Below are 14,233 nucleotides of genomic sequence, written 5' to 3' on the forward strand. Positions count from 1 at the left end.
GTTTCTGCAGCTCCCCTCTGAGCCCCACTCAGCACCTCATTATCACAAGCTCTTCAAATCTAATAGTCATTTACAAGCTTTTGAAGCAATCTTTACTTCATCACCTACCTGAAAGAATTTATGTCCTGTCAGCAGAGTTTCAGCGTCAATTTTTTGTTTACTGCAAAATGATTCTACCTTCTTGGGGACAGTTATCCCTTTCAAGTTCCTTTTTACATCTGTTTTGTTCCTAAAGCCAGAGATGCAGGCCAGGGCGACTGGAACAGAGGTGGGACCCCTACCTCGTGAATAGGACTTGGGAGGCAGAGGACTTATTTTTACGCGGGTACAGAATAAAACCCCAAGTCGCGATTGATTTCATGTAAGTAAGGCTGGAGAGGCCCAAGGAGGACCCAGTTTGGGGTGAGCACCGGGATCTGTGAGCCAGGGTTCCTTCAGCGTCTCATGGTATGTGTCGGAGGGGGGGGGGCAGGTCCCCCGTTCCTCCTAGTCCCATTGACACTACGCTTCATCCCAGTCCCTGCGGAACTATATTAATAGAAAGCGACACTTCACACATCGGTGCTCAGACCCCAAAGGGAGGCTGGCAAAGGCTTGGCAGGTGGGCACGAAGCCGGGAGATGGGTGGGGGAATGGGGCGGAGGCATCGTCGAGTGGCGTTATGCGCAGCCAATGGTAGCTCGGGGCAGGGGTGGCAGGGGCGGAGGCGCCGAGGCGGATCAGCCAATAGAGGGCTAGCAACTACTGGAACGACCTGGTGACGTGAGGAGCGTTCCATTCGGCCAGCGGTGGGCGGTTGCCACAGCTGGTTTAGGGCCCCGATCATTGGGGCCCCTTGTCAGGAGGAGGCAGCCTCCGGGTTGGGGAAAAGCCGCTGCCACCTCTGGCGGCCGACGCGGTCCCCTGGGACAGTGCACTTCCTGGCTTCAGTTCCCGGCCGAGTTCGCTCTCCGGGGTTCAGGTAACAAGGGGGTGGGTGGGGGTGGGGGTCTCTGGGGCTCGGCCGCGTGGTGGGTTGCAGCCCCCTCGGCTGCACCGGGACGCGCGGAGCCTGCTCTGTCCTTCTCGGCTGGGCGATTGCCGAGCCCCTGGCCGGGGGTGACTACACGTGGCGGGGCGTGTGTGAGTGTGTACGAGCGTGCGGAGGTGGCGCGCGTCCCATCCTGCCCGGGGCGGTGGTCGGCGGCGTGGCTGAGGCTGGACGGGCCTCTCGAGGCCGCGCCCGCCGCCCGTCCGGGACTCGGGACTCGGGCCTCGGGCCCCGGGCCGCTGGGCTGGTCGCTGGTTCTCGACGGATTTTGATCTTTGTTCTCCCAGGCCCGGCTCCCTTTCCTGGTCTCTCCTCCCGCTGGGGCGGTTTATCAGGAGAAGATTGTTATCCAGGTTAGTTTTACACAAAGGAAGTGTTCCCTGCACCTCCGATGCCCCCTCCCCTTTCCCAAGCCTTCCACCTTCTCCTTTCCCTGCTCAGCTCCTAGTCTCTCTTTGGACCGTTGCCCTCTCCAGCCCAGTTGGTTATTTCTCATCAGTCAGTCGGGCTGCAGGTTTCCGCCTCTTTCTTGCCAGCGTGAGGCATGTGGTATCGGTAAATAGAGGCCACAGCACCACACCTGAGAGGCGACGGGTGACAGCGGTGAGAAAGGCTGGGCCTGGGGATTCAGGATGCTAAGTGGAGATGGTACTTCTGAAATGTCCCAGAAAGCACCCTTATGACTTCTCTTAACTGCTGCCACCCCCCCAACCCCCTGTCGGGCCCCTCCTCCTCCCAGCCATATCACAATCTCTCTGGCTTAAGTCAGCCTTTCACCTACAGGTCTGTGATGTGGTTTCATTAAGATTCCCACAAATGTTAGGCTAGGCCGGAAAAGTTGGTTCATTTCCCAGACTCAGGAAGTTAGGAGGGTTTGATTAGGGGAAATCTGTTTTGAGTAAATACAACCTGGGTTTGTGTACAGTGTCCAAAACCTCCTAGCTCTTCCAAAGGATGACTTGTTCCCTCGTGTGATTCAGATTCCAGTGGCTGATTGAAGAAAGAAGGTGAAGAAGTGGAGGAGGGGAGGGAATGGCCCGTAAGGATAGAAATTCCACTATTATTTTTAGAGTCTTCTTCATGATGATTATACAACAGTATGGTATAGTGGAGAGCGCCCTGGACTGAAAGTCAGCAGACCTGTTTTTTTGGCTTAGCTTCATGGCTTTGTGACCCAGAGAAGTGATTTCCCCCCTTCGGTCTTCAGTTTACTTATTTCCAAAACAAAGTAATTGGGGCTGTCACCCATAAAATCTCTTCTAGTTCCTAGTTCTGTGCTAATCAAATTATCAGTATTATACTGGAAGTAAAGGGATATATTTAAGATATACTAGCCTCTTTCTCTTTTTGAGAATCTTTAACCTTTTCTTCTTTTAGGGGACAAAAACAGATTGGAAATAAACTCTTCCATTTCTTCACTCTCAACCCTTGAGGCAGTGCTCATCTGCCTCTGGGAAAGGAAGATTGAACTGCATTTTCTTGTTCCTGCCTCATTTTTTTTCTTTTTGTGTTTTTCCTTAGGGCTAGAAATTGGACTTCTGATGATGTTTGACCCAGTGGCAGCAATAGCACACAACGTAATTTCAAAGCTGGGCTCAGCTTCTGTTTTTTCCCTCTTATAATCACAAACCCATTTTGGACCAGGAATTCCAATCATGTCTGTGATGGTGGTGAGAAAGAAGGTGACACGGAAATGGGAGAAACTCCCAGGCAGGAACACCTTCTGCTGTGATGGCCGCGTCATGATGGCCCGGCAAAAGGGAATCTTCTATTTGACCCTCTTCCTCATCCTGGGGACATGTACACTCTTCTTCGCCTTCGAGTGAGTTTCCATTGAGTATTGTTGCCTGATTATGGTTATTTTGGGTCCAGGGGAAGAACCTTCTTTCTGGGGAGTTTGTGGCTAGTCCTTGGATGGTTGTCACTGTCCTCTTGAGCAGTGTCTGTAGATCATGTCAACTGAATTCATTGCTTTGTATGTGCCTCCTTAAAAGACCAAGATATTTGATAACCAATTTTATAGCACTGATTTGGGGCCACCCCTGGAACACTTAGAAAATAAAAGAATTCATCACTCCCCTCCCCTTTTCAGTGGTCTACTTAGGTGGTTAGTGACAGATTGCCTCTTCTCCACCCCTCCTGAGCCTAGGAGCACTCCCTGTAGTCGTAACTCCACTCCATGATACTCACCTATTCTGTTATTCTGGGTCCTATTTCCTTAGGGCTCAGCTCTCAGCTAGCTGTTAAATTGAAAAGCCAACTGAATTGGGAACCTGCAGATTGGTTCCAACCTCAGCTGTGCCACAGTCTAGCTGCGTGTGTGGCACATATGTGCTTATTAAATGTGAGTTGCTCTTTCTTTCAGTCAAAATCACTCAACATAAACAACTCTCTATTCTGTGTGTGCCCGAAACCAGCCTTGGAGTTATTTTTTCTGTGATGTAACAGCTAGTACTAGAGGCAGTTTGAAATCTGTGTTGATCACTGCTCTAGGGAGGTGACCAGTTGGCTACTGTGGCATGACTCCTGGGTATGCTGAGAATGTGGTACACTCCAGGGATGAGAGCAATGCTAATTGGTTTGGGATTATTATGAGGAAGGCCTTGGAGGAACCAAGAGATGTGTTTGTAGACTGTGAGCCACACCTAATATGAACCTACTACAGTTCATGCACTCCAGTGACCTGGAAATGGAACTCCCCTCAGGGGGCGTGGCCATGGGATGGAGGAGGGGGCTTCTTGGCTTGCCGTTGTGGATAATTAAAATCAGCTCTGATCTTTGGGGGCTCATTTTTGTCTTTCTTCTGTAAGGGCTTCAGGCTTTCCCAGTGCATCAAGAGTGATTTTGGGGGGGCTGGTTTGCCAGACTTTGGGATAAGTGCAAATGGCTTGAGTAACAGCAGGGGAAGGAGGGGGATGTAGTTTATAACAGGGCCAGGAAAGTAAGGTCAGAGGACCTTTTTGTCAAAGGCACTTTTTTCGCTGCTGCTGCTACCAAGTTGTAAAATATTTGGCAAAATCAGACAAGTTGATCATGGCTTCTTAGCTGCTTTCCAGTCAGAGTTTCATGGCTGAAACTCTGTGTGTGTGTGTGTGTGTGTGTGTGTGTGTGTGTGTACTTTATGTGGTATAAGTGAGCGTGTGCAGGCGGGCAGGCATAAGCATAACATTTAAAAAAATATTTCCCCACTTCTCACTCTTGTCTCCAAGTTAGCTTTGTTCCTTCCTTGCTTGTTTATGGAAATGCAGAGCTGAACTCTGCTTTCTGTCATCCTCACTCCTTCCTCTGCTAAATCACTAGCTTTTTTTGCCTCTCTCCCCTCCCCAACTCAGGGCTAAATTTTTGTGGTTGAAACCATTCAAAACAGAGAAGAGATTTGTTTCCAGGCCCTGAGTGAGCTGGTAATTCTGGGCCCAGGAACTCTCTGGTTTGACTGGCCAAGGCAAGTTGAAATTTGGAGCTACTGGCATTTGGCCCTTTTTGTATCTGGGAGCCAGACAGAGTATGATTTGGATATGTTCCCTTCGACCCTGAAGGCTTCTGAAGAAAACTGCCTATGGGATGAAGCTTATAATTAACCAAGTTACTGTTTGACAGAGGCAGGTTGGGTTTTCTGGTGAAATGACTTTTTTCCCCCAAGTTATTTCTTGCGCTTTGCCCTCAGATATGAAGGGTGAGGTTGTTTGTAAACTGCCTTGGGTTCCAGCTGTGTGTGTGTTAGAGTAAATAGTTTTGAGGTTAGGGCTGGGGGAGGGAGTAGGAAAGGGGGAAGGGAGAAGGAAGTAAAAGTGTTAGCTGAGAAGTGGAATGGGGAAGTTTACATCTGACCAAAGGGGAGAGGGCCCCAACGATGAATCCTTACTAAGAGTGGTGGAATCTGTGTTTGTGAGCATGTATGTGTGTGTGCATATATGTGTGCACATGTATGCATCTGTCTGTCAAATGTAGACACATGGGCACTCTAGGTGGCGGCTGCCTTGAGCCTAGCCACTGACAGGCTGTACAGAGGACACCAGCCTGCCTCTGAGGAATGAAGTCTCTTTCTGGTCGACCTTTTTCTTTGGGGTCTATAATTTACTGTCCACCACACAGTGGAGGATAGGGTTTGGGGGCAGAATATGGGCTCCTTTGCTAGTATGAGAACTTATGGAGACCTCAGGAATTCACCTGGTTTAGTCCCCTGCTTTCAGGCAGTTGAGGGTGTCTGAACCAGCAGTGACAAAGGACTGTCTCTTTTCATGTTTAAATTGTCTAGGAGCATAGACTGTACATTCTCTGGCTGCTGCATTTTGGCCTTGAGGAAGAAAGTTCCGATCTTGAGGCACATCTGGACCTGCATTTTAGTAACAGGGTCCTGCTTGCAGCAGGTGTGGAGGAATGAGTGAGAGGTGATTTATAACCCCCCGTGGCACAGCCCTGGGTCGGCCAGATGGCTTGAGAAATCTGGTCAGGCGTGTGGGCGCCCCTTGATGAAAAACATGCAGTGTTAGTAGTGTCAGTGGACATCTTTTTATTTTTATTTTTGGATTTCACTTTTACATGTTTAGATTTCTCAAAGGAGGGACCTATGATTTTTTGGTGGACAGACAGTAGGTTAACTACATAAAATGAGAAAAGGTGGTCCATACAGGTGCTCATTAGCTCTGTATTGTTAGAAGTGTTTCCAAAGAAGCTGGGTAGCCATCTCTCAGAGCTGCTGTCAGAGAGTGAATTCCTGCCCAGGATGGGAAATAGGGCTAGATTATCACTAAGCCTCTAGCAGCTCTGAGAGTCTGAAACTCTATATAACTCTTGTGTCTGTCTGGGAGATTCTAATACACACATAGAAAAGGAGAGGATAGAAGATTACCAGTAGATAGCTGTATTTTATTTTATTTTATTTTATTTTTTTGTATTTTAAATGTATTGTATCTATTGTATCTATAGTAAATGTATTTGAATTTAGAAGCAGAGTATACATTGTACAGTGCTTAAAAAAGAATTTCCTTGCAAGTAGAGATTATCATACTAAGTGAAGTAAGTCAGAAAGAGAAAGACAAATACCATATGATATCACTTATATATGTAGACTCTAAAATGTGACACAAATGAACCTATCTACAAAACAGAAACAGACTCAGGGACATAGAGAAAAGACTTGTGGTTGTCATGGGGGATGGGGTTGGGGAAGGAATGGAGTAGGAGGTTGGGGTTAGCAGATGTAAGCTATTATATATAGAATGGATAAACAACAAGGTCCTACTGTATAGTACAGGGAACTGTATTCAATACCCTGGAATTAATCATAATGGAAAAGAATGTATATATAATGGAATCACTTTGCCATACAGCAGAAATTAACACAGCATTGTAAATCAGCTATACTTTAATCAAGAGTATTCTAGTTAGAAAAAAAAGAGGAATTTCCTAATGTATTCTTAGGATGAGGTATTTAGGAAATGTGAGCTTTAAGCACATGAAGCATTCTCCGTCCTTTCTGCCCAAACTCTGTCCAGCTTGTGTGATGAACACATAACCAACAGCTTGGCCAGGAATGTCAGGACACTATAGTGGACTGACACTGACAGCCTGTGAACTGTCCAACTACCGAAAGGCTATTGTGGTATTTAGTCAAATTCAACTTTCTGATAAAGCTTGGGGAAAAGACCAAGTGCACTGTGTTCTGAAAGTGGCTTCCTAGCTTTCTCTTTTAACTGTGTGACCAGATCACTACTGGGGTCAAGGTCTCTTGTGGCATGAATGATTGTGTGACTCTTGACCCCTGAAGTAGGAAGGCGTTTACTGCTGTGATCAGTGCTTGTGCCTCACTGTGCCGTATCTAGCGGAGATCGTATCAAGGCATTATCAAACCCTGTTGGACCGACCCTCCTGGGTGCTTCTGATGTACAGAGGAGTCATTGAATTGGATGAACTGAAAAAAGCTTTGTAGCACTGCTTAGTAATTGTCCCACTTCTAGCCTATTCAGACTCTACCTCTTTTTCAAGTCCCTTCTTGAGTCTTTCTTCCTGAAATTTTTCTAGTAATTTCTGCATTGATAGGACTAATTGTACATACCAGTCATTTAACACATAATTACATGACATTTTTATATTTTTTTAATTCTGTGGATATTACAATTTGCGTTCTTTCAGGGTCAGGGACTATCCTGTGTGTGTGTGGCCCCCACAGTGCCTTCTACTAGGCCTTACTAGAGTGTGTGATCAATAAATGTAGCTGAATCGATACATTCTGGATGCACTTAAAATGTAGCAGTCTTGACTCACAGAATCATAGAATGATAGATCTGAAAGGGGCCTTGGAGACCATCCCCATCCTTTTGCAGGTGATAAAGCCAGGTCTACAGAAATAGATTTCATCAAGGTCAATCGGTCAGCCAGTGCCTTTATATGACACTACCTTTCATCTCATTCTTACCTTTTGAGTACGGAATCCTGAAGACATGCAGATTACTAAAGCTGTGCATAGTGCCAAATGCTGGGCTGGCATACTCTGGGGTCTTGCTAGCTGGTGTTTGTGTTGCCTTAGTGGATTCTAGGTTACCTTGGCATCCTTAACTCATGCTTCTAGTGGCTCAGATGGTAAAGCGTCTGCCCACAATGCTGGAGACCCAGGTTCAATCCCTGGGTTGGGAAGATCCCCTGGAGAAAGAAATGGCAACCCACTCCAGTATTCTTGCCTGGAAAATCCCCATGGAGAGAGGACCCTGGTAGCCTACAGTCCATGGGGTTGCAAAGAGTCAAACACGACTGAGTGATTTCACTCACTAGAAAATGAAGGCATGTTTGTGGAAAACTGACTGACATCTAGTGTGGCATTCTGGTAGCCTTGCAGGAACAAGGAACTCCTTCCTTTAAGTGTGAACTTAAGAGAGTAAGCTTTTGCGTTACAAGGGATCATCACCCCTGTTGCTGCTCCTAGTCCCTGCTTCCAAGATGAGGACAGCTCTGAGAAAAATTAGGCAATGTGTGCTCCTTACCATGTTACTCTGTGGGTGATGGTGATGAAAGGGGCACCCATGGTCAGACAGAAGGGAAGGGGCAGTCTGATAACAAAGTTACCAGGTTTGAGGAGACACAGGGCTAGGTAGACCAAGGCCAAACTCTGACATGGATGAATATCCCTGTCTATAGTGACAAAGTCCAGGTTCCTGAATTCCTTAGGTGAGATTAGAAAGAGCAGAAAGTGACTTTATCATGATTTCTAATCAAGAGAGTATTCTCTGAAGAATTGCCCTGTGGAGGTTCAGTCTTGTGCTTATCTAGCCCTATTCTGTGACTGTGCCAACCAAAGACAGTTTTAGAAAGGCAGTTGCCTCTTTGATATCAATCTGTTACAGTGCTTAGCCAAACTCAACTTCCTGATAAAGCATGTCTCCTGGAGAAGGATTGGGCTGTGTCTCCTGAACAATGTGTTTCCCTTTAACAATTCTTTATGCTTCTGTCATTCAGAATTCATCTGTGTGTTTTCAGCCTTTACTATGTTTTGTGGTGATGAGGTTCACACCGTCAGTCTCCACTGAATGTAACTCCCATCTTTTGAGAATGTCTTAGTTGAGTATAGTGATCGTCTACTTTGGGAAAAGTGAGCACAAAGGACAGGGGTGTCGCTAGCATGCTGACAACAGTTGAGATGTTTATTGAGGGAAAGGAGTCTTAAATCTTCCTCCTCAGAGATGCCAGAGCTGGTATTGTGTTTAACAACAAAAAAGACCCTTTATGCCTCCTCCTGAGGTAGCAAGAGGCTAATGAATTCAAGGTAATGAGGAAGATGTGTCTGGAATGGAGCAAGGAAGAGGCAAGAAAGAACCTATGATGATGATTAGATAAGGCCAGTTAAAGGAGGGCCTCAGAATACTGGCCTGAGGAGGTGGGGGCTTCATATAGTAGGTAGTAGGGAACTGTTCTAAGTTCTTTATCAGAAAGATATTACAGTTGAAATTTGTTACTTGTTATTTTTGAAATTGGTTATATTTGTTATAATTGAAATGGGAAATTTATTATTACAACTGAAATTTGGCAACTACTTAGTAGGTTTGCCTCCATAGATATTTTGGCCTTCCTCAATGAGAGGATGGCTCATTGCCTCAGAATTGAAAATGTCCTTGTTTGCTTAATTTTCCCATTGCTGCTGGAGCAAAACAGGGTTATGCATTTTCAAAACTCTGACCTTCACATAGCAGTAAATCTTGAAGCTGTTATTAAATTATGTTTTTAGTGTCCAAGGAAACTTTGTCCCTCTTAGCAAACTCTGAATGTCATCAGCAAGAATGTTGAACTGGTCCTATGGGTGGTTCTACATGTTTACTGTGCTCTAGAGATAGAACATATGTATAAGGACAGATGGCTGCCCCTGTCAGTGAGGACTTAACAGCAAAGGCTTATTTCTGTTATGTGGGCTCAAGGGCCATTGTGGAGCTCTAATCCTTGGAACTTCCTGCTGTGCCAAGCTTCCTTAAAGCCACCCTTAATGACTCCTATGGGAGCAGTTTCAAGCAGCCCCTAGATTCCCAAGAGAGCTCTTCTCTGACCACTTACAGTCCTTAGAGTCTGACTCACCATCCGTACACTTGATTATTGGTCTTATCTTATTTAGCTGTTTCATATGTTAGTTATGTTTCCCCAACAAAATTAAGTTCCATTTCTCTTGTTCTTCATTTGTTAGACCCATAAATACTTGTTGGCTGATTGTGCTGATAAAAGAACAGCAGCAAAAAACATAACAAGTAAACCATTAGGGAGACAGAATCAGAGTACAGACCACTAGTGCACACTGCTGGTCTGTGAGACAGCCCTGTCGTGGAATCCGTCTGGTTTCTTACAACTTCCACTCATGAATCTCTTTTGAAGTTTTATGTGTGAATTGAAGTCTATGTCATTATGATTGTCCTTCCAATGAACTCTGGTGTGCTAGAGATGGGGGATGGGATATGGCACACCAGCCCAGCCTGGCACTGCTGGTTACTGCTGGTCAGTACCATCATGTGGCCCATGAGACATGTGCGAGTCCTGTCATGTAGTCCAGCTGTGGAAGCCTGAAGCCGATCAAGAGGTTGAAAGAAGATGGCTTAAAGTGATGATGTCTCTGCAGGTGGCAGAAATGGAGATTTGGTGGGGACATAGTTGCATTTATAAAATTCACAAGGGAGAAAAGTCACTTCTAACTGCCTGGTATTCTGAAGACAAAGGAGAGTTCTGTTTCAAGAAGTGTATGGATATCATTATTCATATCAATATAGATAGAAAGTACCACAGGATTTCAAAGACAGTTTATATTTGTGGATGATAGATCCAGTCTTTCTCTAGGACAAATTAGTGATGTTTGAGGATACTCCTGACTTTTGAGGTTGATACTGGGAATTACCACCAAATCTTTGCATAGCTTATTCCTATTTAAGAGAGATCGCTAGCTTACTGCAATTATGGGACTAACCCAGGTAGGTATTAAAGGCAGACAGATGGGTTGTAGTTTGTGGTGGTCTTAGCCTCTGGCTTTCTTATTTCCTCTTATTCTGGGTAGAAAGGCCTGCTGGTCCCACATCTGCCTTCCCAGTCACACCCACTCACTAGTGACAACTGGCTGCCAGTAGCCTTGTCTCCGAAGAACAATACAATGGGCCTGTTGTGTACTTGTTGACACACAGAGTGGATTGTTTTAGCAGGTGCAGAAGATATTCTGTGTGGAGATTACAGAGACCTTTATCCTGGATGGTGAAGCATAATTCAAATCTAAGTTGTCCTTTGTCCGGTCAACAAGCAGGTGTTGAAATGAGACTTTAGTTAAGCTCAGTCCTTCAGGGTGTGGGGGCATCATTAATGTGTGTGTTTGTGTTCTATTCTCTCTCTATCTTTTCCCTTGAATAAAACAGTTTAAACTCCCTTTGGTGGCCAATCAGATGGCTCTGATTTTCCTAAGGCTTTTCATTGGCAATGATACACCCAGGGCAGTCTGAATTCTGGAGATGTCACTTCTTTGTTTTCAAGAGTGATTTTAGGGATGGGCAGTGATGAGGAAGATGGCTATTTTCTGCCAGAGTGGTAATTTCACTTGGCTTGTCTCAGAGATGGAGCCTTGTGTTTCTCCTGTGTCCTTTTGGGTCCCTGATGAGTGCAGATGACTTTTCTGAATACACTTCTTGATTATCTGTACTAGTGAAGGGGAACAGTGGAAAAGAGGGTAAATCCACAAGCTCGTGCTATGCAAGGACCTTCATTACCCTGAACTCAGTTAGCCAGACCCTACCCTTGGATTTTAGGAGAAGAAAGAAAATCATACAAAAGCAAGCTGAGAGCAAGGATTTTGTTAAAAAACAAATGACTAGGCAAGCAAACAAAAAGCCACAGAAATCGTTTGCAAATTCACTCCGTATGTTCACCTTCATGGCAAATTGCTCAGCCAAGCAGTACGGTTGGTTCCCACCCGCCATGCAGTTGAGTGTGTGGCACGGAGGCAGGAGAAGGATCTCATGGGGATTGTTCCAAACGTGCAGTGAAGGTACAGCCTGGGGTTAAAGGTCTACTCCGAGTGGACAGTGGCGTGCTTAATTAATCCCCATGCTGATGAGGTAAGCCTTTTTCCTTAGCTTACTTTCTTCACTCTCCCTCTGGTCCTTGTTCATCTACTTATAGTTAGCTTCCAAGACAAGATTTCTGTGTTGAAGGAGGAAATATGCATCAGGAGAAGGAGAATAAAAATAGGTCAGTGATAACTCTCATCACATATTCCCATTTATTTGGTTTGATATTCAGTTCAACTGGACAAGTATTTGTTGATAGCTTCTTTGTTCCCATACTTGTATTAGGCTCAGGGAGATAGAGATCCATGATGATAATGCTAATAGCTGACATTTACTTAGCATTTACTATGTGTCAAGAGCAGTTCGAAGCATTTTATTTATATTCATGCTTTTGAGTCACACAACCACCCTATGAGATACTACTATTATCATCTTCATTTCACAGGTAAGGAGACAGAAGTTAACTCAGTTACCCCAACTAGGAGCTGGTAGAGCCAGAATTCAAACCCAGGCGTTCCCACTCCTAAAAGGCAAGGTTCTTGCTCTTTGGAAGTTTAATTAGGGGAGATGAAGTCAACGTAGTGAAAAACAGTGCAGTTTAGGATAGGCCTTTGGAAGAGGCAAGACCTCACTAAATCTCAGATGCTTCAGCTATCACGGATGTAGTGTGAGAAATGGATGCTACAGTATATCTGAAGAGCCAAGTGCATATGGTGTGTACTCAAGTTGTGGTTGTAATGGTGACAATGATGGCATTGCTGGCTTTGGATCTGAAAGGCCAGTAGAGCTGGGATATCCAGAGAGGGAGAGGAATGGCCTTCCAGGTGAGTTAAGGGGAAAGAGGGGAAGAAATATGATATTGAGAAGGGGTGCTAAAGAGATACAGTTTTCTTATTCATTTGCTTATGGTCACTGGTCTCCTACTGGCTGAGCTAATTGAGGAAGGAAGAGGAGTGAGTGGATGTTGCAGAGTCAGGCAGCATCTCTGATGCTTTTCAGTGGCCTTTGAACACGCTGGACATACCATCTGTTTGACACTGGGACTTTGCTTCATGGCTGATCCTTATCTTTTCTTCCCCCTCCTTGAGCTCAGGCCCAGTGTCAGATGAGTAAGTACAAAAAGCTCTAGACACTCCCAGAGTGAGAGCAACCTGTGGTGCTTACAATCCAGGTTCAGTTACATGCAGGACCTTAACAGGTATGAGCCTTTGCTGAAGTGCATAGGAAATGTGGCTTCTAGCAGGCTCATGGGAGGGATTGGGCTTGGGGGTATCAGATGTCCCTTAGACTATCTCCTGTATATTATAGGCAGCATCAATCAATGATGTATTTGTTGAGCTCCTAGTATGTGCAGAACCATATGTTAGGAGGTTTTGGTAATTTGAGAAAAGTAAACAATATGTCCCTGCCCTTGAAGTACTGTGATTTTGTTGTGGAGACCAGAGTGACATACTGGTAATAATTCGAGGTCAGTATTGGGTAGGAATAACCAAGTGTTCAATTGTCTGCTTTCTTCAGATGCCGCTACCTGGCTGTTCAGCTGTCTCCTGCCATCCCTGTGTTCGCTGCCATGCTATTCCTGTTCTCCATGGCTACCCTGCTGAGGACCAGCTTCAGTGATCCTGGAGTGATCCCTCGGGCCCTACCAGATGAAGCAGCTTTCATTGAAATGGAGATAGGTGGGTTTTCTGACCAGCTGGCAAGATGCTGTACAGTGAGTGGCTTTGATTGGTAAGGGAGTGGAATCATAATTATAGTTGCAGATTAACACTCACTTCCAGTCTTTTCCCCCAGAGATCCTGAATCTGAGATCATTACCACTCAGTAAAGAATGTGAACTTCATTCTTCCCTCTTTTGGGTTGCATTTCAGGAAGGATTTCTTACCAAGGTCCTGCTACACTGTTTCCAAGAGGATTTTATTTTTAATTAAAAAGATAAAAACTTTTTTGGGGTTATCAATTCATTTGATTTTTTTGAATGAAAACTATAAACCTCATCATAAAAATATTCTTCTATGCATCATACACATACAATTTTTTAATATTTATTTTTATTTATTTATTTGGCTGTGCTGGGTCTTAGTTGTGGCACATGGGATTTTTGTTGGGGCGTGGAAGATCTTTTTAGTTTTCAGCATGTGGTATCTAGTTCCCTGACCAGGAATTGAACCTGGGCCCCCTGCATTGGGAGCTCAGAGTCTTAACCACTGGACCACCAGGGAAGTCCCTGGATATAATTTCAGGACTTCATAGATCTTTTGAAGCACTCGCACAGGTTTCTAACTAAGAATTCCTGCTTTAGGGAAACACAGGATGAAAGGGAACATTTATGGTGCCAGGAACCATTGAGAATTCTAGGAATGGTAAAGGAAGTAGTTACAAGCTCATCACAGTGCAGTCTGCAACTCAGGGTAGGGCTGTTTGGGACAGAGATGAAGTGCTGTACTAACCAGGAGCTAGCCAGGGTGCCTTCATGAATTGAAACAGAACATTCCAGAACTCAAGGAGGGGATATCCTAGGAGCTCACACTGCAAAAGAAGGCTCTGATGCCAGTACTCAGAGAGACTGGGAGCCCAGCAGATCCAATAGCAGTCGGTGCCTGCCTAAGTTGTTCTCAAGTCTGATACTCAAGTAGCTAGAGTCAGCATCCAAGTCACGTAGAGTAGAAGAAAGGGACCCAGGACTTCT

The 14,233-nt window shown here is 45.2% G+C and overlaps 1 protein-coding gene and 1 non-coding gene across 3 annotated transcripts in view; one reads left to right on the forward strand and one right to left on the reverse strand.

The window, feature by feature from the left end:
* Nucleotides 1–761: 761 nt before the first annotated feature.
* ZDHHC9 (zinc finger DHHC-type palmitoyltransferase 9) overlaps nt 762–14,233 on the forward strand; it is a 29,816-nt gene continuing 16,344 nt past the window's right edge. Inside the window, exons 1-4 of one of the 2 annotated variants that reach the window (XM_065916201.1) lie at nt 762–961; nt 1,318–1,383; nt 2,552–2,852; nt 13,063–13,223. In XM_065916201.1, the coding sequence (XP_065772273.1) occupies nt 2,686–2,852; nt 13,063–13,223 (328 nt within the window). In that variant the 5' untranslated portion in view covers nt 762–961; nt 1,318–1,383; nt 2,552–2,685. The remainder of the gene's footprint in view (nt 962–1,317; nt 1,384–2,551; nt 2,853–13,062; nt 13,224–14,233) is intronic. The other variant, XM_065916202.1, reaches the window with a different exon arrangement.
* On the reverse strand, nt 13,694–13,766 carry TRNAG-CCC (transfer RNA glycine (anticodon CCC)). The gene has a single exon. It is a non-coding gene; the product is annotated as a tRNA-Gly (tRNA).

The sequence above is a fragment of the Muntiacus reevesi genome, chromosome X, assembly GCF_963930625.1.
Source record: "Muntiacus reevesi chromosome X, mMunRee1.1, whole genome shotgun sequence".
Classification (NCBI taxonomy): Eukaryota; Metazoa; Chordata; class Mammalia; order Artiodactyla; family Cervidae; genus Muntiacus; species Muntiacus reevesi.